Source organism: Lissotriton vulgaris, chromosome 5, assembly GCF_964263255.1.
Source record: "Lissotriton vulgaris chromosome 5, aLisVul1.2, whole genome shotgun sequence".
Taxonomy (NCBI): Eukaryota; Metazoa; Chordata; class Amphibia; order Caudata; family Salamandridae; genus Lissotriton; species Lissotriton vulgaris.
The window spans coordinates 1,797,764,811-1,797,792,017 of record NC_141693.1 but is presented as its reverse complement, the minus strand read 5'-3'; the positions used below and the strand labels follow the sequence as shown (position 1 = coordinate 1,797,792,017).

Here is a 27,207-nt window from a genome sequence, read left to right as displayed (position 1 = left end):
GTTTGCACTTCTTTCCAATCATGAAGGGACGCAGAGATATTACATTATTAGCTTTCACTTCAGTTTTTATAAGACAAAAATGATCAAAAATTGCACACCAAAAAAATAACTTCCAAAATACGCCTGCTGTACCTAAACTCTGTGAAAATAAAGTGTTAAATCAAGCACCGGATACAGCTTTAGTCACGTTGTTTTTATAGCGCTGATATATAACCGAACAGGTTCTATATCATCTGGTTCGATACTATTCAATGTAATTCCCCTTGGGAAGGATGAAGGGTCAAGTCAAGGTCGAACCAATCAGGAACTGCCACACACCCACACACAGCCCAACAGCCAATGTTAACTTCGAGCGTTTTGAAAGGGCCACTTCGAAATGAACAGTTTTCATTTCAAAAGGTACTCAGAACGAGGAGTGTATGTATTGTACTTACTGGAAATACTGAAAGGGGTACAAAATAATGTTAAGGCTGGAAAATTGTTTATGGTTACAATTGCAGAAGAGATATAGCCCCTCAAAGTCTGACGAAAAATTGCAAATAAGACCGTCGTTGGTTCTTAGATTGGCGGCCTGTTTTGATTTCGGACCTCCCGTTATTTAGGCCTCAGCCCTTCTCACGCCTTCCGACACCATCTGTTAATATACTGCTGGTTATGGGAGTACCTTGGCAATTGTCTTGTTGAAGTCAGGGGAGGAAAGAAAGCGCAGACAGCAAATGGCGTGAATCCTTGTTAGCAAGCACTGTCTATAGGGAGTTATGATTAATGTCACGAGTGAACAAGATTGTTTTTATAGAATGTACATTTTACCGCAGAGCTTTCAAGGTCATTTACGGACTTAAAAATGATGCATGAAGACGTGGTAGCTGCTAACTGCAGCATAGCGAGAGCTGGATTACCTCGAGAATGGTCAGACAGACTTTCAGATGCACTTTTCTGGCCTTCCCAGAAATCCCTCAATTTCCACAAAAAACTGTTTGCTTACACCCAAACTGTATACCCGATCCAAATTCTCAGCAGTCCTTATCATGGCATTATTCTCCTTCACTGTTCATGAAAAACTTTCATATGTACTACCCTCCTTTTTTTTCTTCCAAAGTCTAACAAACATTCTTGTACTTGTGCTTTTTAAGTCGAGCGACCGATCTCAATGCGCATGCGCATTGAGCGGGAGCGAAGATATATAGAGGCTTATCGAGAATTTACCTAACTGGCTATTCCACTGGCGGTCCGATGCAGTGCATGTGCTTTTTAGGTCATTGCGCAAGCCCTAAAAAGCACGTGCACAATGCCACCAGCCGCCTGCCTCGTATTACCACATCAAAGGCAGCCCTCCCAGCGCATTTCTCACCCCCTAATTATTCACGGCCGGTCGGCCGTACTTTCAGTTTCACGGCCGCGTCTCAAGCATGCCAAGTTACAAGCTTCATTTCTTTGTCTACAATTTCACATTTATTTTCATTTATAGTTTTTTTTTTCTTCAATGTGGCTATTTATGTGCATTTTTATTTTATCAGCAAGTTTATATTGTTTAATTTTCAAGGACCCCATGAGTATGTGCTGCGGACCCCACTTTAAAAATTGATTTTACATTAAACAAATGATGCTCGAAATTCCCAAATGTAAAATTACCCAAAGCAAAAAAGTAATGGCCGGTCGGCCGTACTTTCAGTTTCACGGCCGCGTCTTAAGCATGCCAAGTTACAAGCTTCATTTCTTTGTCTGCAATTTCACAGTTATGGAGTTTTTTTTTTATTTTATTTATTTTATTTTATTTATTTTAAAAGTTTTATATAGTGCGGACAAGATCTTTGCAGATATCAGAGCGCTTTACATAGATGGTGGCGTACTCATACCAATAAATCAATAAATCAAAAACAGTACAAATAGGTTACATAGAGGGGTACATGATGGGGGCGTAATCATACAAATAAATCAATAAATCAAACAGTACAACTAGGTTACATACGGGGTGTGTGAGGGAGACTACTCATACAAGTAGGCAAAGGGGTCAAGCAGGTAGAAGCATGTAGTACAGTATTAACAGAGTTCTAGATACTAGTTCAAGTGTATTTAGCCATGAGGATAGCTTTTACTTCTTTTTTAAAGAGTGTAGCGGATGGGATAAGCCTTGTTTCTGGAGGGAGAGAGTTCCAGATCCTAGGTGCCATTCCAGAGAAGGAGCGCTTATATGTTTTTTCCTTCCGGAATCTTCGCGGTTTCAGCAGAAGATTATTTGTGCCTCTAGTGTTTCTGGTTCCGCCAGATATTGTCAATTTCTGGGCGAGGTAACCGGGTGATTTAAGGTGAACCGCCTTGTGTGTCATGCAGGCGATTTTCAGGTGTATTCTGGCTTCAAATGGCAGCCAATTCAGGGCTCTCAGGTCAGGGGTAATGTGGGAGTGCTTTTTTGACCCAGTGATGAGTCTCGCTGCAGCGTTTAGGGAGGCTCTTAGGGGTGCGGTTGTGGTTAGGGGGAGTCCGACTAGTGCGGTGCTGCCGTATTCAATTCGGGGGATGACTATAGCTTGTACTGCGGTTTGGAAGTCTTTGGCTGGGAGGAAGGGTTTAAGTTTTCTCAGAGTATTGATCTGGAAGTTCGCGCCCTTAGTTGCCTTGCTGATGTGTTGCTGCATGTTGAGATTGGTGTCAAGTGTAATGCCTAAAGATTTTGCTGAGTCCACGATGGTGGGTTGGACATTGAGTGCCGTTAGGTGTTTAAGCCAGGTTTGAGCAGTGGAGCTCTTAGCTGGAGGTGAGATCAGAAGGAACTCTGTTTTCAGGGCATTGAGTTTGAGGTGATTATCGGCAAGCCAGGATTGGGTGCATCTGATTGTTGCGTTCAGGAGCAGGATGTCATTGGGAGATTGTAATTTGAGATAAAGTTGGGTGTCATCGGCGTACATGTGAAAGTGTACATTGGATGCTTGTCGCAAGGTGGTGAGTGGTTCCATGACTAGGTTGAACAGAGTTGGGGATAAAGAGGAGCCCTGGGGGACTCCTAGCGTTACAGGTATTGGCGAGGACATCAGGTTGTTGCTCTTGAATTTCTGCGTCCTGTTGTGAAGAAAGGAAGTGAACCACTTGAGAACAGTTCCAGATAAGCCCATTCTTGTGTTTAGGAGTTCTAGCAGATTCTCATGTTTAACGGTGTCGAATGCTGAAGAGAGATCAAGAAGGATGAGGAGGCAAGTGTCGTTTTGGTCTAGCATTTGAAGTGCGTGGTCAATTATGTGCGTCATGGCCGTTTCAGTACTGTGTCCCGCTCGGAAGCCTGACTGGTGCGGGTTGAGGAGATCAAATTGCTCAATGTGATTAGTCAATTGTAGTTGTGCGGATTTTTCTAGTAGTTTGGCGAGGGTGGGAATATTGGTGATGGGTCGGTAGTTGTTGAGGTCAGAGGGGTCGGCTGTGGGCTTTTTTAGTAGAGGTGTGACTTGACCAACTTTGAGGGAGTCAGGGATGCTTCCTTGTTGGAGAGCTGTTGACAATTTTAGTCCAGAGAGGGAGAAGCAGAGGGGTAAAGTCTTTTACTGCGGAGGCAGGCAAGGGGTCCGTGAGGTGATTGGATGGTTTCAGGGTGTTGAGCAGTTTACCAATTTCTTCTTCCGAGTATGTGCCAAAGGTTGACCATGTAGCATTGTTTTTTGGTTCAGCGGTTGCTGGGCACTGGGGTTTGGAATGGAGGCTTGCATCAATAAGGAGATCGCTTTTTATGTTGTCAGTTTTTTGGATAAAGAAAGCAGCGAAGTCTTCACAGGAGGGTGCTTTACTCGCAGTGTTAAGTGGTTGGGGTTGTTCCTTGGATTGTGATCTGATAAGCTCAAATAGTTTTCTCGGTCTGTTTTTTGCCTTGTCGAGCTGGCGGCTGAAGAAGTCTGATTTTGTACGTTTTATTTTCCTGAAGTAGGCGTTTCTCTTTTTCTTCAGGTCTTTTAGGTGCATTGCAGAGGGAGCTGCTCTCCAGATACGTTCAGCCATTCGCATGTCTCGTCTATCCTCATTGAGACTCCCGTCGTACCATGGGTTGGAGATTTTAGTAGTGACTCTTTTCAGCTGCATAGGTGCAGCCTCATTAATTATTGTGGTCATGGCATTGAGATAGTGGTCAGTCAGGGTTTGAACGTCCGTATCGTCTGTCGGTGGAAGAAGGAGATTGCGCCTGTTGGGGGTCAAAGAGCCTGGGTTGAGTTTTTTCATGTCTCTTTTCCAAACTTTCGGTTTGGGGAATTGAGTCGGGTTGACTTTAACTTTTTCATTGATGAAGAATGTGATAATATGGTGATCTGACCAGTCACAGGGTTGGATGGACTCGAGTAGGATAGAGTCCTCTTTGGAGATGATCAGGTCAAGGATAGAGCCTTTCTCGTGGGTCGGGCTGTTGCATATTTGGGTGAGGTTAAGGGCGTCGAGGAAATTTTTAAGACTATTTACCACCGCGTCATTACGATCGTTCCAGTGGAGGTTAAAGTCCCCAAGGTATATTTGGGTGAGCTGCCGCCCGGAATTGGTTGAGATCATATCCATGATTTGTTGGGAAAAGGTGAAGTTGTCCCTGGGAGGGTGGTAAATGCTGTGAAGAGAGCATATCGGTTTGCCCTCACTGATAATGTCGAGGCAGATGTATTCACAGGAATTTGGAGATGGTAGTGAGGTGGAGTTGGCTCTCCGAACAGAGATGTTGTTCCTGTAAATGCATGCGATTCCACCCCCCAGTTGGCCTGATCTGTCGAGCCTGATAATGTGGTAGTTAGGGGGAACTAGAATGTCCATTATAGGTGTAGAAGATTCAGTTAGCCAGGTTTCAGTCAGTATGATTATGTCGAGGTCCCGCGATAAGAGGAGCTCTGCAATGGCGGCGGCATGTTTCGAGGCCGATCTACAATTGAGGAGGGTGCATTTGAGACGGGGTGTGCTGGGGGTGGTGGGTGGTTCAAGAGCGAGGGGGACTCTTCTGAGGTTATTGGGGATGGAGGATCTGTTGTTTAGTGTGGGGGGTTTAAGGGGATTTGAGTGTATCGAGGGGATGGTGAGGTGTGGGGAGGTTGTGTCATTTTGGGATGCTGGGTCATAGGAGCGGAGAAGGGTGAGTGTGTCGAGATCAGAAATAGGGTTGTGGGTACGACGAGGGCGGTTGTTGCGATTGCGAGCTGGCATTGAGGTCCGGTTGGGGGAGAGTTGAGTGGGAGAGTTAATTGGGAGGGCGGAGGACAAGATGGGTTGGGAGGTGAAGTTGTGTGCGGGGTTGCAGGGACGGCGAGGGGGCCGAGGGCAGAAGTTGCGACTATGAACAGGTATTGACGCCCGGTGTAGGGTGTGGGTGTCGGCCGTAGGGGAAGTGGCCAATTTGGGCGGGTGTGTGAGGGTGTCTGCTGGGGGGGGAGTGGCCAGTTTGGGGCGGGGCGTGGGTAAGGGATGTGTGGGGTGTATGGAGAGTAGTTCTTTGATGATGTGTATGTCTTCTTTGATCTGGAAGAGAGTGGCCATGATGTTGTCCATCGTGGGGTAGGTGGAGGGGGTGTTGTCCATCGTGAGGTAGGTGGAGGGGGAGGGGGTGGGGTTGGGGGTGGTAGTCAAAGGTGAATGACCGACTAGGGAATTCGCGTGCTGATGGGAGGGAGGGCTGGTGTTCGAACGGGGTTGCGTTGTGTTAGTGTACTGGGTGATGTTAGGGGGGAGAGAAGTTTTGGGCGGGAGAGGAGTGGATGAGGTAGGTAGGAGGTTGGCGGTCTGGGTGAGGGCATTGATGGTAGGCGGGCGGATCAGGGTGTAGTCTGGGAGACTGATAGTGGTGGTGGGGGAACCGGTCGGGTAGTGGGGGCTGAGAGTAGGAGGGGAGATGAGATTGGAGGTGGCCCTGTTGTGGGGAGGGGTAGTTAGATTGAGAGAGGATGTGTGTTCTGCGTGGTTAGTTCGAGGGTAATGGGGGCTGAGTATAGGGGGGGATAGAGAGGGGGATTTATAAATAGGGGTGTTGTTCTGGTGTTGAACTAGGTTAGGTGTGCTGTGGGAAGGAGCTGTGCCGTCTGCGGTGAGCGGGGTGTTAAGGCCATCTGTAGGTGTGTGAGTAGTGTTGATGAAGAGTGTGGATGCCCGTGAGTTGGTAGAAGGGGTGGGGGTGTGGGTGGTGTATGAGGGGGAGCAATCTGTGTCAGTGTTTGATGCGCTTGAGTCACCTGCCCGGTGCTGAACTGGGATAGAAGAGTTGCGGGTAGGACATGGGGGGTCCGGGGTAATAGGTGTGTCCCTAATTGAGATGTTGTTCCGCGAGTTGGAGAGGTGCTCTATGAGAGTCGGGAACAAGTTGTCTAGTAGTTCCAGGTTCCTGTCTGTGGATTGAGATATGACAATCCAGTTATTGTAGATGGTGATGGTGGCTCTGCCTGGAATGAGTATGTGCTGCGGACCCCACTTTAAAAATTGATTTTACATTAAACAAATGATGCTCGAAATTCCCAAATGTAAAATTACCCAAAGCAAAAAAGTAACGGCCGGTCGGCCGTACTTTCAGTTTCACGGCCGCGTCTTAAGCATGCCAAGTTACAAGCTTCATTTCTTTGTCTGCAATTTCACATTTATGGAGTTTTTTTTAATTTTATTTATTTTATTTTATTTATTTTAAAAGTTTTATATAGCGCGGACAAGATCTTTGCAGATATCAGAGCGCTTTACATAGATGGTGGCGTACTCATACCAATAAATCAATAAATCAAAAACAGTACAAATAGGTTACATAGAGGGGTACATGATGGGGGCGTAATCATACAAATAAATCAATAAATCAAACAGTACAACTAGGTTACATACGGGGTATGTGAGGGAGACTACTCATACAAGTAGGCAAAGGGGTCAAGCAGGTAGAAGCATGTAGTACAGTATTAACAGAGTTCTAGATACTAGTTCAAGTGTATTTAGCCATGAGGATAGCTTTTACTTCTTTTTTAAAGAGTGTAGCGGATGGGATAAGCCTTGTTTCTGGAGGGAGAGAGTTCCAGATCCTAGGTGCCATTCCAGAGAAGGAGCGCTTATATGTTTTTTCCTTCCGGAATCTTCGCGGTTTCAGCAGAAGATTATTTGTGCCTCTAGTGTTTCTGGTTCCGCCAGATATTGTCAATTTCTGGGCGAGGTAACCGGGTGATTTTCATTTATAGAGTTTTTTTTTCTTCAATGTGGCTATTTATGTGCATTTTTATTTTATCAGCAAGTTTATATTGTTTAATTTTCAAGGACCCCATGAGTATGTGCTGCGGACCCCACTTTAAAAATTGATTTTACATTAAACAAATGATGCTCGAAATTCCCAAATGTAAAATTACCCAAAGCAAAAAAGTAACGGCCGGTCGGCCGTACTTTCAGTTTCACGGCCGCGTCTTAAGCATGCCAAGTTACAAGCTTCATTTCTTTGTCTGCAATTTCACATTTATGGAGTTTTTTTTTCTTCAATGTGGCTATTTATGTGCATTTTTATTTTATCAGCAAGTTTATATTGTTTAATTTTCAAGGACCCCATGAGTAGGTGCTGCGGACCCCACTTTAAAAATCGATTTTACATTAAGCAAATGATTCTCGAAATTCCCAAATGTAAAATAACCCAAAGCAAAAAAGTAAACCATTTCTTTTCTCTCCTACTCTGTGGATCTAATGTCCCCATCTCCGGGTGACACATTACTTTGAAATGTTATAATCTCAAATATCTGTTTTTCTCTGTCAAATCCATCCCTACATTAATCTCCTTAAGCCTCGCGTTCCTTTTCTTCTTTGCCGTCAGATTTATCCCTCTGACCACTTGTAATTTTAAAAATCAGCCGATTCCAAATCAGCCGATTCCAAACAGTGTTGGAGAGAAGGGTTATGTGGCGGATATTTCTGGCTCAGTAAAACATGCTGAATTTCTTCTGGTGTCGTTTTCGGACGCTGGGACATCATTCAGCAGTGCCGGCATTTGTCTGTATTAACCTGCGTGGAAGCGATGGGGCTTTATTTTAACATCCAGCTGGACAGAAACAAAGGCCTGATTTAAAAGACCATCAGCCCGTCTTTTGTTCAAGCCATCTGAGCCTAACACCTAGATGCCAGTGCAATGGAAGAAAGCAGAGGCAGACCGCTAATTATTTCACACATACTTAAGCAAAACCTTTGGAGCCAGTTGTTTTAACTTTGTTTAACTCCCTACGAAAGAGATGTGCTCACACATTTTTAATCTTGCCTACCAAAGCAACACGACTTAAGATACCACGCCCCCTCATGTGAGACCTTCACACCCTCATCGCCGCTCTTCCCGCTCCGCCCCCTCCCCTGCCCGCCGTGTCGCATTTCTCCTCCCCCCAGCAATGCCCTCCGTCTTGTTCTCCTCCGTCGCTTGTTTCTTACCCAAGTTTCCCTTCCTCCTCGCCTCTACTATTTCTTTATCTAAGCCCCTCGTATTCACTATAATACAGTCCACGTTGATTGAGCACAGGGTCAAAGAAAGGATTATTGTCATTATAATGGATATGAAAACAAGGCATGCGCAACCCACCATCTACAACCCTTACATTAACATCGGTCAGTGATTGGTTCAAAATAAGTACCCCTCTGTATATAATAAAAATGTCATGCTACATCCACCACCACATCCACCATCACCGCATCCACCACCACCATATCCACCGCATCCACCACCACCACCACATCCATCGCATCCACCACCACCACCACATCCACCGCCACATCCACCGCCACATCCACCGCATCCACCACCACCACCACCACCACCACATCCACCGCATCCACCACCACCACCACCACATCCACCACCACCACCACCACATCCACCGCATCCACCACCACCACATCCACCGCATCCACCACCACCGCATCCACCACCGCATCCACCACAACCACCACCACCGCATCCACCACCGCATCCACCACAACCACATCCACCGCATCCACCACCGCATCCACCACCACATCCACCATCACCACCATCACCTCCACCGCCACATCCGCCACATCCACCGCCACATCCACCACCACCGCATCCACCACCCCATCCACCACCACCGCATCCACCACCACCACCACCCCATCATCCACCACCACATCCACCATCACCTCCACATCCACCATGACATCCACCGCCACATCCACCGCCACATCCACCACCACCACCGCATCCACCACCACCACCGCATCCACCACCACCACCGCATCCACCACCACCACCGCATCCACCACCACCACCGCATCCACCACCACCACATCCACCACATCCACCACATCCACCACATCCACCACATCCACCACATCCACCTCCACCACCACATCCACCACCACCACCACATCCACCACATCCACCTCCACCACCACATCCACCACCACCACCACATCCACCACATCCACCACATCCACCACATCCACCACCACCACATCCACCACCACCACATCCACCACCACCACATCCACCACCACCACATCCACCGCATCCACCACCACATCCACCATCACATCCACAAGCACCGCCATCACATCCACCCTCACCACCACACCACCACCACATCCACCATCACCACCACCTCCACCATCACCACCACCACATCCACCGCCACCATGACATCCACCGCCACATCCACCACCCCCACATCCACCACCCCCACATCCACCACCCCCACATCCACCACCCCCACATCCACCGCATCCACCACCACCACATCCACCGCATCCACCACCACCACATCCACCCATCCACCACCACCACATCCACCGCATCCACCACCACATCCACCGCATCCACCACCACATCCACCATCACCACCACATCCACCACCACATCCACCATCACCACCACATCCACCACCACATCCACCACCACATCCACATCCACCATCAACATCCACCATCACCACCACATCCACCATCACCACCACATCCACCATCAACATCCACCATCACCACCACATCCACCATCACCACCACCATCAACATCCACCATCACCACCACATCCACCCCCACCACCTCATCCACCATCACATCCACCGCCACATCCACCACCTCCACATCCACCCCCACATCCACCCCCACATCCACCACCACCACATCCACCACCACCACCACCACATCCACCACCATCACCACCACCACCACCACCACCACATCCACCACCATATCCACCACCACCACGTGTGTGTGTGTGTGTGTGTGTGTGTGTGTGTGTGTGTGTGTGTGTGTGTGTCTGTGTGTGTGTGTCTGTGTGTGTGTGTCTGTGTGTGTGTCTGTGTGTGTGTCTGTGTGTGTGTCTGTGTGTGTGGCTGTGTGTGTGGCTGTGTGTGTGGCTGTGTGTGTGGCTGTGTGTGTGGCTGTGTGTGTGGCTGTGTGTGTGGCTGTGTGTGTGGCTGTGTGTGTGTGTGTGTGTGTGTGAGTGTGTGTGTGTGTGTGTGTGTAGGTGCAAATGCAATGTTCTTGGATTTTCGTCACAATAAAATACACTGAACATTATCTTCACAAAAGTTATTTACAAACGTTTAAGCTATTTCCATTATAAATTACAATACATTTTATTTAAGTATTAATTATTTACAAAATTAAAAGCCATTGTTATTTGCAATATCAATACACCTAAGTCACGTAAATACAACACACATTGCATTACAAATGCTATAGGTGTCACATTTGCGAAAGTTAAAACTATTGACATTGTAACTGACAAAGCTATTACTTTTGCTATTTTCAAAACCAACAAATAAATAAAAAAAGTATCATTTACAATACCAATTGCTCAAACTTTCCTAATGCGAGACCTATTGCATTTCTAATGCTAGTTTGTGAGGGTCTGAAGTAGCTCTAGGTAGGCATGGTGGTGCAGAAACATTATATTAAGCCAGTCATGCCACTGGGAAGATCCGATTCAATAGCTGTTGGATCAATGTCAAAAAAACTTTCCTTTCATAGTACAAAGCCCTTGGCTAACAACTTAGAACAAACAGTGTGCGGTGTCCACTTACTCTTTCTTGTCTCCCGGCGCATGCACTAGTAGGTGTGTTTTTACATCTGCGATGCTCAGCTTTTCACCCACGCCAACCAGAAACTTCTGGGCTTTAGAGTCCACATCTCCCACATCTACGCCACCTTCATGGTGGAAGAGTACGTAGTCCCCTTCTCGAGCAGCATAGATGCAGACGTAGAACTCTTCCGCCTAGAAAATAAATCAGCAGCGTTCACGTTTAGTTCCACTCATGGTTTATTTCTAGCAAGGACACCTCAGAGCAAACATGACATTAGCCTAAGACAGATTTCAGCTCACAACATGCACAGCTCTAAACAACACTCATCTTCCCATACACAAACCATTAAAACTGTAGCTGGCAAAATAGGTCGAAGGGACCTGTTAAAGTGATCAGTGTGCCACGTGTAAGTCACAGGGTTGAATACACTCAGATAAAAGTAAAGAGCAGTACCAAAAAGTTAAGTGCCAACAACATCGCTAATAAACTGCAAAATTCGCATCAGCAGTTATATCCCTGAGGTGATGTGGTCCAGCTTTATAAAGCACTTCATAAGACATTTAGCTTGTCGGTACACACATTGAAACTTTGAAAAATCTATATCTAAATTTTCTAATAAAAGGGTTACAATATAGAATTCTTGTCAGTGGTCCGAGAGAGACCTTCATGGCAATGCTACACTATAGGTTTTTTTATAGCACAGTCAACATAATTTAATTAAGGTATTAACACCATTTCAAGCAGATGGTGAGAGAAATCAGTGGGTTACAGAAAAAAGAATGGTTTAAGTGTCAACTCAATAGCATGGCAAGGAATGGACCCAAAAGTTCCAGAATAAAATAGTTATTTACAAAAATGATCAGATTAAAATAATATCCAAAATATGACCTCATATGACTTAATTTCTATCTGTGGTCTCAGTCTGGGTGAGAGTGAGGATTATGAAAGGGGATAGATCTGGAGTAGAGTCTCTTGAGATTTTAAGGTGGAATGTGAGCTGTCTGAGAGTTAGGGGGAGGCAGCCACTGGTTCTGCAGCATCTTAAAGATAACCAGGCTAAGATTCTTATGCTTCAAGACTCACCTGCTACAGTAATAATGCAGGGCACTGTTTGGGAATCTAAGATGGGTGGGGAAGGTAATCGCATCCGACCAACAATGTTGTTCAAAGGGAGTAGTTCTAATTATTAAATCAAATGCAGAAGTAGAGCTCATTAAGTCGCAAACAGATACTAGAGGAAGGTGGGCGATAGCGGAGGTGAGGTGAGGTGCCATGGCATTAGATACACTTTAGATACACTTTAGCCAATTATTATGGTCCTAATGAGGATGATATCGACCCTCTGAGTAACTTGAGTTCAGCCTTGGTGGATTTCGAGGTCCCCTTAATTGTAGGAGGAGATTTTAATGTTCTGCTTCATAATAATCTAGATAGATCTTCTCCCAGAACACAAATCACGGTACCCCGCGTAAAAACTTTTAACCTCTGACATTTGGAGGAAGAAAATGGGAAAGAAGAGAGAGTACTCCTTTTATAGTAAAAAAAATCATCACTATTCGAGAATCGACTATATGTTAATCAACCTTTCTGAGCTAGAGGCAGCAAGATTAATTATATATCAACCGATACATATCTCGGATCACGGTGCTAGGATCTTAAATTTGGCCTTTCCTTTGGAGCCTATACTGAGTAGATGGACCTTGAACAGAAGATTTCTTTTGCAACCTTTGACTCCTGAGTTCCTAAAGAAAGAGACAGATACCTTTTTCCAAATCAATCTAGATTCAGCCCCTTTGCATACAGTGTGGGACGCCTTTAAGGCTTGGCTTAGAGGAACCTTAAAGGGGGCTGTCGCCGGCTGTGCTAGAGCAGAAAAAAATTATATTGAAGATTTAGGAAAACAGCTAGCATCGGCAGAGACAGCCCTAAAAAGAGCACAGATAAAAATCCTTTGAAGCTAGGGTAGAGGATCTACAGATGAAATTTAGGCTGAAAACTGAAGCAATAGTGCTGCAAAAGTGGGAGGCAAGCAAGATGAGTGACTTTGACCAGGGGGAAAACTGTGGCAAATTACTTGCTATGAAAAGTAGATCTGATAGGTCGTACAATTTTATTAATAAAATCAAGGTAGGAGCCAAAGTTGTAGAGGAAAAAAGGGATATTGAGAAAGCATTTGTGGAGTTCTTTCAAGGCCTATATAGGGAGGAGTTAACAGTTGAGGATATCGATCATCGATCAGTGGCTGTCTAAAAAACAACTACTGAAATTGAATTTAGCGAGCCAAGCTATTTTGACGCAGGATATAGAGGAGGGTGAACTACTTGTAATTCTAGGCAAAACTAAGAGAGGCAAAGCAGAAGGCCAGATGCAATCCCAATCGAAGTTTACATGGTAATACTAGATTAAATAATCCCGATCTGTTTGAGGTTGTAGAACGAGATTCTTAGAGGGAACTCGCCCCTGCCATCCTGGAACGAGGCGGTCATCACGCTAATCTTGAAGCCATGCAAGGACCCAAATCCGTGTCAATCTTATCGCCCTATTTCACTATTAAATTGGGACTATAAGGTTTTTGCGGGTGTGTTAAATGCCCGGCTTAGCAAGATAGTGGGGTCATTCACTCACCAAGATCAAAAAGGGTTTTTACCAGGCAGGCAGATGCTGGGTCTGGTGTATTCCTTATTTGGCTCGGTTGACCTGGCAACAACATCTGGGGCCCCACTCTCAATTATCACGGTCAATGCTGCAAAAGCCTTTGATCAAGTTAACTGGCATTTTCTTATTAATACTCTAAAGGGTGCCCATTATCACCGATCCTTTTTCATTTATACACTGAGCCTTTGGCTCAGACTTTAAAACAGAATGACAACATCCTCCATTTTAAAATCAATGGGTTCACCAGGAAGATTACTCTGTATGCATATTACCTTATTCTATTTTCCTCCAACGTTAACCCGACCCTATCTGAGCGAATGGCTGAAGTACAGTCTTTTGGTGATGTGTCAGGTTATCAAGTTAATAGTGACAAAACAGTGATCATGGCTTGGAATACCTCTGCACAGGGGGTTAGGCTTTCTACAGAACTAAGATATTTGGGAGTGATCATAACCCAAGATATAGAAAAGATCCCCAAAAAAACTAGGATAAAGTCTCTAAGGAGGTGGAGCTTTTATTGAAGAGATGGAAGATTTTACCGTTATCTCATTATGTGAGAGCAAACTTGATCAAAATGTGTGTGCTCCCTAAATTTACCTATCTTTTTAATAGTATCCCTCTGGAATTTGACAAAACCGCTCTTTTGAAAATACAGGGTAAAACCTCCTCGCTTATATGGGCTAGTAAAGGGATCAGGTTATCCTGGAAGAAGCTTAGGCGAAAGATGGTTAAGGGAGGCTTGGGTCTGCTGGATCTTCAGTTGTACTGTTGGGCATATCAATTAAAAAACTGTAGGATGTTACTATTAAAACCAGATAGATCTTTGATTGGTAGTATGTTTAAAGCCATGCTCTCAGAGATGGATATGGTGGGATATATGTAAACATTTGGAGCCCCTAAATACTTTAAAAAGATCAGGTTTAAAACTTTATATATGGCAGTTAAACTTTGGACTGAGTGTCGAGCTGTTCTAGGCCTGCCGTATTATAGTGATTGGGCTCCAGTGTGGGACTCTCCAGGAACCCTGGTATGCCTTATGGACGCTCTATCTCAACCATTAAAAGAGGCCGGAGTCCTATTCTGGAAGGATATAATGGATGGGAACATTTGTTATCCTTGGGAAGTATGGTTGAACCTTACCATTGGAACCCTTTCTAGATTTAAATATTACCAACTCTCCTCTTGGTGTAGAAGTTTAATCAGGATAATGCCAGAGGATACCTCCATGGAAGATGAGCTGCAAGACCCTAAGGCAAAAAAAAAGGAAGTAGGCTGTTGGTACCAGCATCTTCTTGTAGCAGCAGATAAGAAAATGGAACGCCCGCATCTGGTCTGGGAGAAGTGCTTGCCGAGTGAAGATCTAGAAAAGTTATGGCAAGTATCTTTGGGAATTTTATACCCTTTAATTAAATCTGCTGCACTAGGGAAAAATCATTTCTTCACACTGCATAGGATATACTGGTCGCCCTTGAAGCTTGCGAAAATAAGGGGAGGTGGAGAGGCTAATTGTACGAGATGTAGAGCACCGAACGCAGATGTTCACATCTTTGTGGTTTGCCCCCGGATCCAAGAGTTTTGGGGCAGAGTGGGTAAGACCTTGTCTGATCTATTGGGCATGGAGGTTGAGGTAAGCCCCTCTCTTATTATTTTTGGTATTATATTGAAGTCTGATGGTCTGTTGGGGTTCTCGGGCCTTGAGTGTAAATTGGTATTCTACCTCGCCCTGTTGGCAAGAAGGGAGATTTGCAAGCTATGGCGTCAGGTCCTTCCTCCAACTTGGACAGCCTGGTGGAATGCGGTACGATATTTCAGAGATTTGGATCAAAAGGTTAACCAGAATAGGGGTAGGGCAGATTTGGGGCTGTTCTGGAACCTGTTAGATGGTACAGTCAGTGTTTAATCTACCTGTGTTATCAGATGATTAGACCTCTTGGTCAGCTCCCGATGAGTGGTGTGGTCGGGTGCCACTTAAACACCATCAGCTGAGTCCATACCCCTTAGATAAAAACGACAAGGGCGGTATAGGTTGAGAGGTAGTTATATTTATCTATGGAGGTCATATGAGGGGAAAAAAAAATGATCAGATTGCACTAAACTGATGGAAAAAGTAACATCGTATCTTTCTAAACTTTCATATATTTTCCTCCTCAAATGCAAATGTTTGTGACCGTACAAAAATGTAAAAAAAAATTTAAAAAAGGTAAACGCAAGACACTTTTTTAAATCACCAGCGTTTATCACAAACTTCTTTCGTGTGGGGGGTGGGGGGGGAATTTGTTGTTGCAGCACGGTATGACGTAATTATAGATAATTCATTTTTTTGTATATTTATAAAGCGCTTACAGAACAGAAGCTACTCCTCAGAGGGTCTCTCGAGCAGCCCTTTTCATTTCTGATTTCGAGGAGGTCTTTGCAGGTTTTCGGGCAGTCTCTAAGCAGGTTAGAAAAACAGCTTCACGTTCTACCATAGCCACTGTCAGTTTGATCCTCTTTAAGAGCTACTTATTTAGAAGCATATGCTCTAAAATGTAACTTGAATGTTTAGGTACCTAAGCAGGCTTGTTACATGGATGTACAGGGGACTGCAGCGAAAGAGGTTAATAAACTGCAGTATCAATAAATAAGTCAATTCTGCTCGTACAAACGGGCGGCGGGAATTCATTTTATGCATGCAGGCTAAGGTTAGGCCATCTTTCCGTTAATGTGCTACACAAAGAAGAGGTCAGACATCGGGACTAAAATAACAATATTAAAACACATTTTTGAAAGGAATAAAAAAAATTTACAAAAGATATGGGTCGGCAGGTAGGTTATCTAAAATGAAATTGACATGACTAAATATAAAATACAAAAATACTCGATTTTCCCCACATCAGCACAAATACAGAAAGTAAACTGAATTCTGCAACGTCATTAGCAGTGGCTTGTACTCTCACATGGACAGAGCTGAGGGGCAAAGATGCAGCGGCGGCGTTTCACACTAGCTTAGCCTCTTTCGCGGACAAAGCCTCACAATGCTTAAAAAGGCAAAGGAGTTGGTCTCCTTCATAATTATTCACGCACAACCATACTTGTCTTTCATATGGACCGCATTACAACCACAGACGTCACCTCAGTCAATGCAAACATAGTGGTAGTGTACTGCCCTACTAAAGCCATCAGATCATTTTGACAGCCTGGATTCACAACCTGGGCCAGACTTGGATCTGTGCGGAATCCTCAAAAACAAGTTTGGAAGGTTAGGCCTGCAAGGCCATATTTATGGCAGGCTATATACTTCACTTAACTGTTTCCCGATACATGATCCAAGATGTTCTGAAACCTCCCCTGCGTATTACGGGAGACCAGAACCTGAGAAGGCATCAACATTACAAAACAAATCCTGCAAAAACTCCTCTTGGAGAACTCTGGCACTTACTGCTCACACTTGCGGGTGTAGTAATTCACTTGATCTAGAACTGGTTCCCAAAATTCTACACAAATGTCCTCCCTTCATCAACTATTCTCCCGGTGAACATGATATCCTGAAATTAACCATCTGCTCCTCTTCACCATCACCAACTGATTGAACAAAACTCAAGTTTTTCTGGCTCAATTGACATAAAAAAAAATCTCTACTCTAAATATATCCTTGTTTGACCTAACAAATGCCACCTTTCAATCAGTACTTCACGCATGCTATCCTCACTCTACCTACCCTGTCAGTGCCGTCCCAATACTGTAGTGTAGTTCCTATATTCCAAATAGGCTCTGCGCATTGGATTAATATACACTATAGATTTGACATAGGACTGAGGTCATCTATCAAGTATATTAAACTTAATTGTGTGCGTGGCAGCTAACTCAGAGGTCTCTAGAAACTCTTGAATAATCAAGAAGGGATTAGTCTCCGACAACCGCATAAACATGACAACTTTGTTTCCCCTAGAAACAGAACAATATCTTCAGAGTCACGGAAACAATAGATAACTATTTCACTCAGTCAATCGTGCATGCTTAGTTTCTACAGAGTTGCACAGAAATAGTGAGACGGGCGTTTCAATAAAAGGATTTATTAAACAGTTGTATTTCTCATGCAAGAGATATGAACTGCTACAATAGTTAGACATAATGCAAAGTATAATACGTACTGTGTGAACAGTAATATAAAATAATACTGTAATAGCATTGTCTGATGCTATGACGTAACATAAATACATACATAAATAACACAGGCTAAAATACTCAACGGGTGCTTCAACAATACGCCTACCCAAATGTACCTAACCTAGGTCTAGTACCAGGGAAGAAGTAGGTGTCTTTAGTTATAGTTTACTTCTGCCAAGAATTGCCAAAGGTTTCTCTAGGTTCTAATCAGCTCCATACCTTAGAATGAGAGAGGTTGGTATCTCTTTCCCTGGACTCGATCTCCCAACAACTCGCAAGGGGAGTCAGAAATACTGGAGCTGGATTCTCAGCAGGAGGATGACAGCGTCTAGTCAGTTGGAGAGTTGGCTTCCTTCGGCACTTGCTGTAGCGAGCTGAGTCGTGCAAGTAGATAGTCTAACTGCACCGAACCACATCATGCTTTGCCATAGCAAGTGAAGGTATATTTATACCTTGAATGTGTTTAGGAATGCCAGTATTGACGTAAAAGTCGGGCATATGAACGTCATGAATGAACCCCTACAGAATAGATGTTCATACATAATAAATGGGTTCTTTGAGAAATCAATATCCAGGTAAGGGGAAGTAAGTCCCTTCAGCTTAAGAGTCTGGTTTTCCAAGAAATCGTTGTGACTTAGATGAACGGATTGAAGTATCCATGCCTGTATTCGGGTAGCATGGGCTATACCTAAATAAGGATTGGATTTCTATGCCTATATAAGGGCAATGTGAATTGTACCTATATAAGGGCATGAATCGGGAAATTTATTCGGAATCTAAAATAGAACACAACACCCACTCCACTTTCTTGTGTACAGCGTTACTAAATTCTAAACATGTTGAAACATATCTAAAACATCTACACATGAAGTGAGAAAACCCATCCAAAATACACAAAAAATGCAATAGAACTTGTTGTACAAATAAAAGATGTATAGGTGCTGTACGCATTAAAGCAATGTTTCATTTCAAGCATATATTTACATTTGAATGCTAAATGAATGAAGCACGAAAATATACATTTATGAAATAGAGAAGAAAAAAGGCCGAAACCATTTCATGTCAGATTACATAAAACTGTTTGTTTGTAGACAAGGTCATATATTGTCTATTGGGAAGTATTCAAAGAATTCTTGTTCTCTATGAATAGTTCTACTATAAGCAGATTGCCTGTACCAAAAAATAAAAAATTAAAATTGGGGGGGGGGGGGGGGGTGTAGGGGAAATCACCATAGGAAGCATCTCAGAACGCTGTCTGCCCAATTCAATAGTCAGTGTTAGCGCTTGGAGAAAACAAGAAATCTTCTATGTCTGTAAAAGAATCGTTTTTCATTGTAGGCGACAGTTGAATTACCTCATTTAGAAGATTAACCGCACATAGATGTGAAGCATCGCCTTCAGATTGGATGCATCAGCAATGTTCGAATCGGATATTACCTGCGCGCCTGAAGTTTCCTCTCGTACCTCAGCATCAGCATTTTGCGTCTGAGATCTCAATGAATGCAGTCATCAGAATTGGTAGCCGCTGGAGACAACACAAAGCATGGGCCATTACCGGGTCCAGCAAAGCATCAACATCCGTTGGCATGACTGATGGGAGTGTTAGACAGATGTCTAGCACGCATTCCTCTCCGCATAGCAGGCAGCGTAGAATAGGTAAGATGCAATGTTGCCAGATTGGTCTGAATGACAGAAACCATGTGGTATTTAATTCTCGTAGACTAGTTAATCCCAAATTTCGACGATGTGCTCACGACACTTCATCTCCAAGAGAGCTCTCTCTATGGTGCTTGGAGTGACGCTGGTGATTTGGCTTGCCATATCATAGCAGTAGGAGCAAAAATAGTACCCCTGCAATGAGTCCCAAAAAGTAGAGGCAGTCCGCCAAACACAGAGTGCACGAAGTTTGGAAATATTCCTAGGACTGCTTGAAAAGGTGATAACAGTCCGGAACATATGTTCTTAAATAGATGTGCAATACCGCTCGTATCAGACATGTTTAAGATAAGATTTAATATTGCCGCAAAATGTATAGGGCAGTTTGTAGTTAAAAGAGCATGCATCTCTGCAGAAGTCCTTGCGACTTGTAGATCATAGGGCTCTTTGGCCGAAGTCAGTGACACAGTTTTTTGCAAAAGAATTTTTCATTCTGCCTAGAGTATCAATTCGTATAGAAGAGATGTTCAGTGCAGGCCATAACGGCGACTCCCTGGCTGTCTTGGTTTTAGAAAACAATACAGCAAGTGACCCTGGCTGACACAGTTACTAGATATGGTATGCTTGGCAACATGCCACAGCAGATGTGCCTATTTGATCTATTTATCAGTGAGATTGAATTCTGAAAACAATGATGTAGTATTGATTAAAAGCCAAGGCACATAGCCTGAATGAAGGTTTTGCAACGTCCAGCCTAATAGCATGATAGAACGCAGTTGCGACTGACCATGTTGCAGCATGACCAAGTCCTGTTCCATGATGTCTATGACAGAAGATACTATGCTGTCCAATGAATATATCCTGGACGACAGAGTCGTTAACCCATTGTCAACTACAGAGAGAGTTTTCTCTAAATTAATGCAATCAATTTCTCGTATTCTTTCTGCAGTCTCTGCTTGCGTAATCTTCCATGCTTCATTATAAGCAGCATATATACCGGCATATATAAAACATTTTTGACGCAGTTTTCTTGGTACTATCAAGAATTCCCTAAGATCTGCGCCATCTTTAAGTAAAGATAAGTGTTGCTTTACATCCCTAAGTGTAGATCTTTGGAGCCAATCAAGGCAGAGTTTCCCTACACTGTTGGTTGTGACTATTCCAGAATGCGGTCTTCGAACATAGCTTGGGTCTGGCCTATTGTATTTAACCCCTTGTGTTTTGTTCAGGAATCTATTTTGACAGTTGTTTGTGTCTGTGGGCCAGATCAACCATTTTTTCCAATCTGGATCTGTTCTGTTGTGAAGCAAAATAGTATGTACGTCAACCTCCCCCACTTAAGTTTCTTAACTATCAGGTGTAGGTGTCGGTATGGACATGTCTTTGATCTTGGCTAACCCAAGGCAAGAAGTCTGTTGAACAGTGTCATTCAAAAACATAATTTGCTCAGGTATTATACAGGCTCTGAATAAAGCTTCTAACCCATTCACTTGCCAATCTTTCGTACCCCAGACAGTTTTTGACTCAATGTTGTCTTTCCAAAAGTCGAAACCTAGTCCAGACAGTTGGGCATAAAAGGCTGCAGAATAAATCTGTTTTGTATTGGTCAACATACTTTCCATTCCTATTTCATTTACATTTCTAAAATAAAATGATTCTGGATTGGATATATTAAACCCTGAAAAGTACGTCAACTTATTAGCAAAAGTTTTTGGGCTACCCTTTGGTGCCGTAGGACAATATTCCCATTGGTTATACATATATACATTTCTAGGCATTGTTGATTTGTGCAAGAAATGATGAGCATACTATTTATAACAATACATTTGTTCATATTCTGAAGAACCTTCTAAATATTCATGATTAGTGAACACTGCAGCCATTTCTAGGTCTGACATCTTATTAACAGTCTCAAAGTCTCAATCATCAGAAAAGGTACTAGATGAAACAAAGTCACTTAATGAAATCTATCTTGAATTGGGCCAAAAATGTCATATTCTGTTCTGTCCCAAGCTTTACCATCAGGTACAGGAAAGGCTGTGGTGTTCACTGCTGGCAAGTCTCTTTGTTCATGGTGAGATGATTTGTGTGGTTTGAGGAGTAAGTTGATGTTCTTACTTGCTGTGTCCATTCTGACATTTCTTCCATTTATTAGCATGCCCAGAGTTATCAATAGAGTCAACCAAAGTAGAAGAAAAAATATTCCCATCACAATCCAAAGTTCAATTCATGGAGAAACCAGATAAGTCTTTTCCAGGTGAAGAAAAAGGTCAGTTGCTTGTTCTTTGAAACTTCTTTTTGCTGGCGTCGTTTCAGGTTCGCTGGGATCCTCAGAAAACGTATCAAAGTTAATGAAATAGCCAAAGGCAGTTCTACCAATTGTTGGAATTGCATCAGAATTCGTTGAAATCGCTGGAACCACTTGATCACTTGTTACTTCATTGTAGACAGGTGTTTCTTGACGAACTGTTATTTGGGTCTCAAGAGGTACAAGTTCCATGGCTTTATTGCATAGTCCTTCATTTCGCACTGCAGATTCTTCAAAGGTGATGAGTCTCTCAGTTTGAACCTCTTGGATTGTTGCTAGAGAAGTACGTCTGCTACTTGGTCGGAGTCCACTTGGCCTACTGCTTAGTATCGGCCACATAGTGTGGTTTGATCAGGACAATATAGACACAAACCTTTTCTCCTTTCTGCCAGCAAGGGGCGGCAGTAAAACTGTTCTTGATCCGTGGATTGCTAGGACAGGTACTGGTTGTCTGCAAGAAGGCCCAAATTCCTTCTTGTCTGCGATCTTTTCTGTTTTAATAACAATACTGTGGCTGAAATACCTGCATGTGCAGAGGCGAGCACTTAATGTGCTGCTAAAATTAGTCCTAATCTATGTTCCATGTTTGGAATTACCCTATACCCCACTCCAGGGATTAGAGTAAACTGAACATTGTTCCCATCAGTTATATAAGAGTATTTGAGTGGAAACCCTATGGGTAGCGTACTATCACTGCCTTTGCTTGTAGCATTGACAGCCTGCATTATTTCACTGCCTATTTTCGATTTTGAACGAGTGATTGCAGCTACGGAAGCCAATTGCACAGCCCCCTTCGCTGCTTCGTCAGCCAATGAATTCCCTTTAACATGAACGCAATCACGTTGATGACTCAGAGTATGTATCACATGAGTGTTTTGTAGTCTTCTTGTAACTGAACTACTTGTTCCCAAAGCGTTTTATGCTTATTGTGCCACCTTTTGCATCTTTGAAACAGTTTTGAAGCCAATTCTGTAAATATTAAATTATAGGACTGTACACAATAGAAAGAATGGCACACTACGAGTGTGGGGAATTCGCGATCCGTGTTTTCAAGTGCCATCTTGAATGTTTGTAGTTCAGCTCGCTGAGCTGTACAATCTCCTAGAGATTGCATTTTAGTGACCATTGGTCAACATTTGCCATCGCGCATATGACCTTTAACGATTGCGCACGCCGCACTATAGGCTTGTTTACCCCTTGTAGTGGGTTCAGCTGATCCGTCAGTATAAATTATACATTCATACTGGTCAAGAGGCAGAATTTCAGTGGGCAGGACAGTCATGTTCGTATTGTAGAAATGCTTGTGTTTTCAAATATGGATCAAAAACGTATTCAACATCTGTTGCAGTAAGAGAATTAACCCATTGTATCCATCTCGGATGTAAAGCTTTAGCATTTGGAATGCTCGCTTTTGTCACTGCCTCTAAGGCAGGTACAGGAGTTACGACCATAATGAGTTTCCCCTGTGCTAGGGCTCTTTCTTTTGCTACAGCAGTTTGAACCGCTGTCACCATTTTTTCCGTCGAAGTGAATGTAATTTCTGCTTGTGTATACAAATGTGTTTTGTAAGCTATTGGTATGTTTTCACCTTCATTAAAAATTAAGACCCGGAGTGATTCGGATCACTAAGTTGCGTACGTTTACGCATGTTTGCAAATGTGTAGTTGCTAACATGTCTTTTTGTAGTGAACGCAAAATTTGTGTGCTTTTGTGTCCAATTTACTGTTTTAAAATCAGGTTTGATTAATTTGTAGAGAGGTTTAACCCTTTCTGTGTAGTTCAGAACGGAAATTCTTCCGAAATTCAGGAAACCTAGAATTGACTAAGCTTTTCAGCGTTTTTGGAGGTTGGAACAGAGCACATTTCTCTAGAAAGTTTGCTGCCAGGTTTTTGCCTTCACTTGATAACTCATTCCCTAGAATTAGGACGTGGAGATGGGCAATTCTCGATTTCTTAAAATGTAATTTATACCCTTCAGAGGCGAATCAAAGTATAATGGTGTTCACTCTGTTCAAGTGCCTATCCAAGTCATCATCTGTCAGATCGATGTCATCCACATATGACAATGCTTCATCATCATAAGTGTGTAGTAACTCCGTTACTCTTGCTGAGAATAACCCCGGACTATTCTTGAATCCTTGAGGGAGACGACAGAAGTGATGCCGTGTCCCCATAATTGAGAAAGCGGTCAAATACCTACTTTCTGGTGCGATGTTTTGACAAAAGAAACCGTTAGAAATATCTAATGTGGTTTTATATTTTTTAAGCACAATGTTATTCATTAGTGCGGTACTGTGTGCAGTTTAGATGTCTGTAATCCAATACTAGACGATATGTATTGTCTGGTTTAGATACAGGAAACAAAGGATTGTTCATTGAGGAGAAGCATGTTTCAATCACCGCTTGGTATTCAAGATGATCTAAAATCTCCCTGACCTGTTTTTTAGCTTCTTGCTTAACTGGCTACTGCCTGTGTGCAGTTGATTGATTTTTTTGGGGTGGATTTTATGGTGAGGAGAGTCCTCATCCCATCCTACATGATTTTGTATAATGCTGGGGCTTGGGCAGCTGCCCATTTCCTGGCAGAAGTATATTTTAACTGAATTGGAATATGGTTAGAGAAGGCTGGCATAATGATATCTTCGCCATGTGGGCACTCACTGACAAATTGTGGTGGCCAGTCTTTTTCAGCTAGATTATATGTCATAACCCTTAGAAAGTCTCTCCCAAAAGAGTGTTCACTTTTCTTGCTACGTCTCCCTCGATCCGGAAAGCTATTTCATATAACCTATGTGGAGAGCTAACCCTGGTATCTGCAGTTTCAACTCGAATGAACTCATTCAAGTCCACTGTCTCCAGAAATCAGTTCCCGTACTGTCAAATTATTGTGACTTCTGCTGCGCTGTCCAACATTGTCTGAGCCCATTCTCCGTTCTTGAGTTGTGTCCTCAATATCCTCGGCATGTCGGATTTTTAGACCTGCTACCTTCTTTTTGGTGAATTAAGGTTTCTTGTGTTTCTGAACGTGTTAATTGTTTTTGGAATTCACGCGTTCCTCCTTGTTTTCGGAACATCCTCTTCTTTCGGATTTCTGTGATGAAGTCTGAAAGGTATGAGAGGAACGTGTATCAGTATCTTGATATCTATCAGGTGTTCTCAAATTCGCTCTATTCCTGAGGTTATACCTCCTTTCGGAGGGCTCCTTTTGAGGAGACCTACCTCTCGAATCAGAACGCTTCTCTTTGGAAGTTAGTTTGCTATTCTCCCACTTCTTTTTAGAAGGAGGTAGGAGTGTTTTTAGAAAATACTTTCAGGACTTTCAGACAGTTGTGGTATCACTGTATGAATCTACTAATCTTTGTATATTACTAAGTAATTCATCATCAGACATTGCATCAGGGTCAGGTGTGTTGTTGGCTATGGCCGACCATGTTGCTCCTGGTCTACCTAGTGGACCGAGCCTGGAGATGCAATTTAAATGTTTTGGGGCACCTTTAAACCAGAGCTCATGCTCCCGGTATGCGAGTGGAATTTCAATACCCTCGAAAGGAATATATTCCTCTGGTGGATCATCTTTTTTGTAGATGTGTTACTGGATTTGCTTCTGGGAAGTCTATCCATGAATAGAATACTTCTGTCGGGTGATATTCATGTGCCTCTATCACAAACACTGCCCTACCACCTCTCGATGTTAGGCCATGTTTTATAAGTTTTATAGTGATGGCTTTCCTTAAATTTGGAGGAATGATTATAGCATTCTCATCAGTTTCTTGGAACCTGTATGGTTTAAAACTGCATTGGCTGGATCAGCCGCAGCGCCACCAGTTTTGGTGTTGTTATCCCTATTTAGAGACATTTTCGTTGTTTAATCAAAACTGCAGAGCAAGTTTCAAGAAAACAAAGATAAGGTGCACAATATTTTGGAACACTGTATCCTGCAACATTGAACAAACCAAAAACTAATACATAGGATTTTTTGTCCTAACATCTCTTGGAGTTTTAGGAGTAAAGGGTCTCTGAGAAAAGCACGACTGAGTTACTTCAGTATCTAGCGTTTAATTAGTGCCTTACCAAACCGTTAGGCGCCATGTAGTGTAGTTCCTATATTCCCAATAGGCTCTGCGCATTGGAATAATATACACTATAGATTTGACATAGGACTGAGGTCAGTATGTCTCAATCGAGTATATTAAACTTAATTGTGTGTGCCAGCTAATGCAGAGGTCACTAGAAACTCTCGAATGAACAAGAAGGGATTAGTCTCCGACAACCGCATAAACATGACAACTTTGTTTCCCCTAGAAACGGAACAATATCTTCAGAGTCGCGGAAACAATAGATAACTATTTCACTCAGTCAATCGTGCATGCTTCGTTTCTACAGAGTTGCACAGAAATAGTGAGACAGGTGTTTCAATAAAAGGATTTATTGAACAGTCTTATTTCTCATGCAAGAGATATGAACTGCTACAATCGTTAGACAGAATGCAAAGTATAATGCGTACAGTGTGAACAGTAAAATAATACTGTAATAGCATTGTCTGTTGCTATGACGTAACATAAATACATAAATAACAGGCTAAAATACTCAACTGGTGCTTCTAAAATACGCCTACCCAAATGAACCTAACCTAGGTCTAGTACCAGGGAAGAAGTAGGTGTCTTTAGTTATAGTTTAGTTCGGTCAAGAATTTCCAAAGGTTTCTCTAGGTTCTAATCAGCTCCATACCTTAGAATGAGAGAGGTTAGTATCTCTTTCCCTGGACTCGATCTCCCAACAACCCGCAAGGGGAGTCACAAACACTGAAGCTGGATTCTCGGCAGGAGGATGACAGCGTCTAGTCAGTGCGTCAGCTGGAGAGTTGGCTTCCTTCGGCACTTGAGGTAGCGAGCTGCGCTGTGCAAGTAGGAAGTCGAACTGCACCGAACCACACTGTGCTTTGCCATAGCAAGTGAAGGTATATTTATACCTCGAAGGGGTTTACGAATGTCATTATGTATGTAAAAGTTGGGCATATGAACGTCATGAATGAACCCCTAAGGAATAGATGTTCATACATAATAAATGAGTTCTTGGAGAAATCAATATCCAGGCAAGGGAAAGTCCCTTTAGCTGAAGAGTCTTGTTTTCCAAGAAATCGTTGTGACGTAGATGAACGGATGGAAGTAGCCATGCCTGTATTTGGGGAGCTTGGGCTATGACTAAATAAAGACTGGATTTCTATGCCTATATAAGGCCAATGTGAATTGTACCTGTACAACGGCAAGAATTAGGAAATTCATTCAGAATCTAAAATCGAACACAACAATACAGCACTACCACCAACCACAAATTGGTCAGAATCCTGAACCCTCCAGAACCTTGATGCCTCCAAACGAGAAACCTAATCTTCTCCCTAGGTCATACGTTCAACAACTAGTCAGAACTATCAACTTTCTACTCTACCCATCAAATAGTAA

General features: G+C 43.2%; 1 protein-coding gene across 2 annotated transcripts in view; it reads right to left on the bottom strand.

Annotated features, from left to right (window-relative positions):
* ACLY (ATP citrate lyase) overlaps positions 1–27,207 on the bottom strand; it is a 320,315-nt gene that overhangs the window by 221,643 nt on the left and 71,465 nt on the right. For both annotated transcript variants that reach the window (XM_086924155.1, XM_086924154.1), the window contains exon 5: positions 10,984–11,174. In XM_086924155.1, coding sequence (XP_086780281.1) covers positions 10,984–11,174 — 191 coding nt within the window. The remainder of the gene's footprint in view (positions 1–10,983; positions 11,175–27,207) is intronic.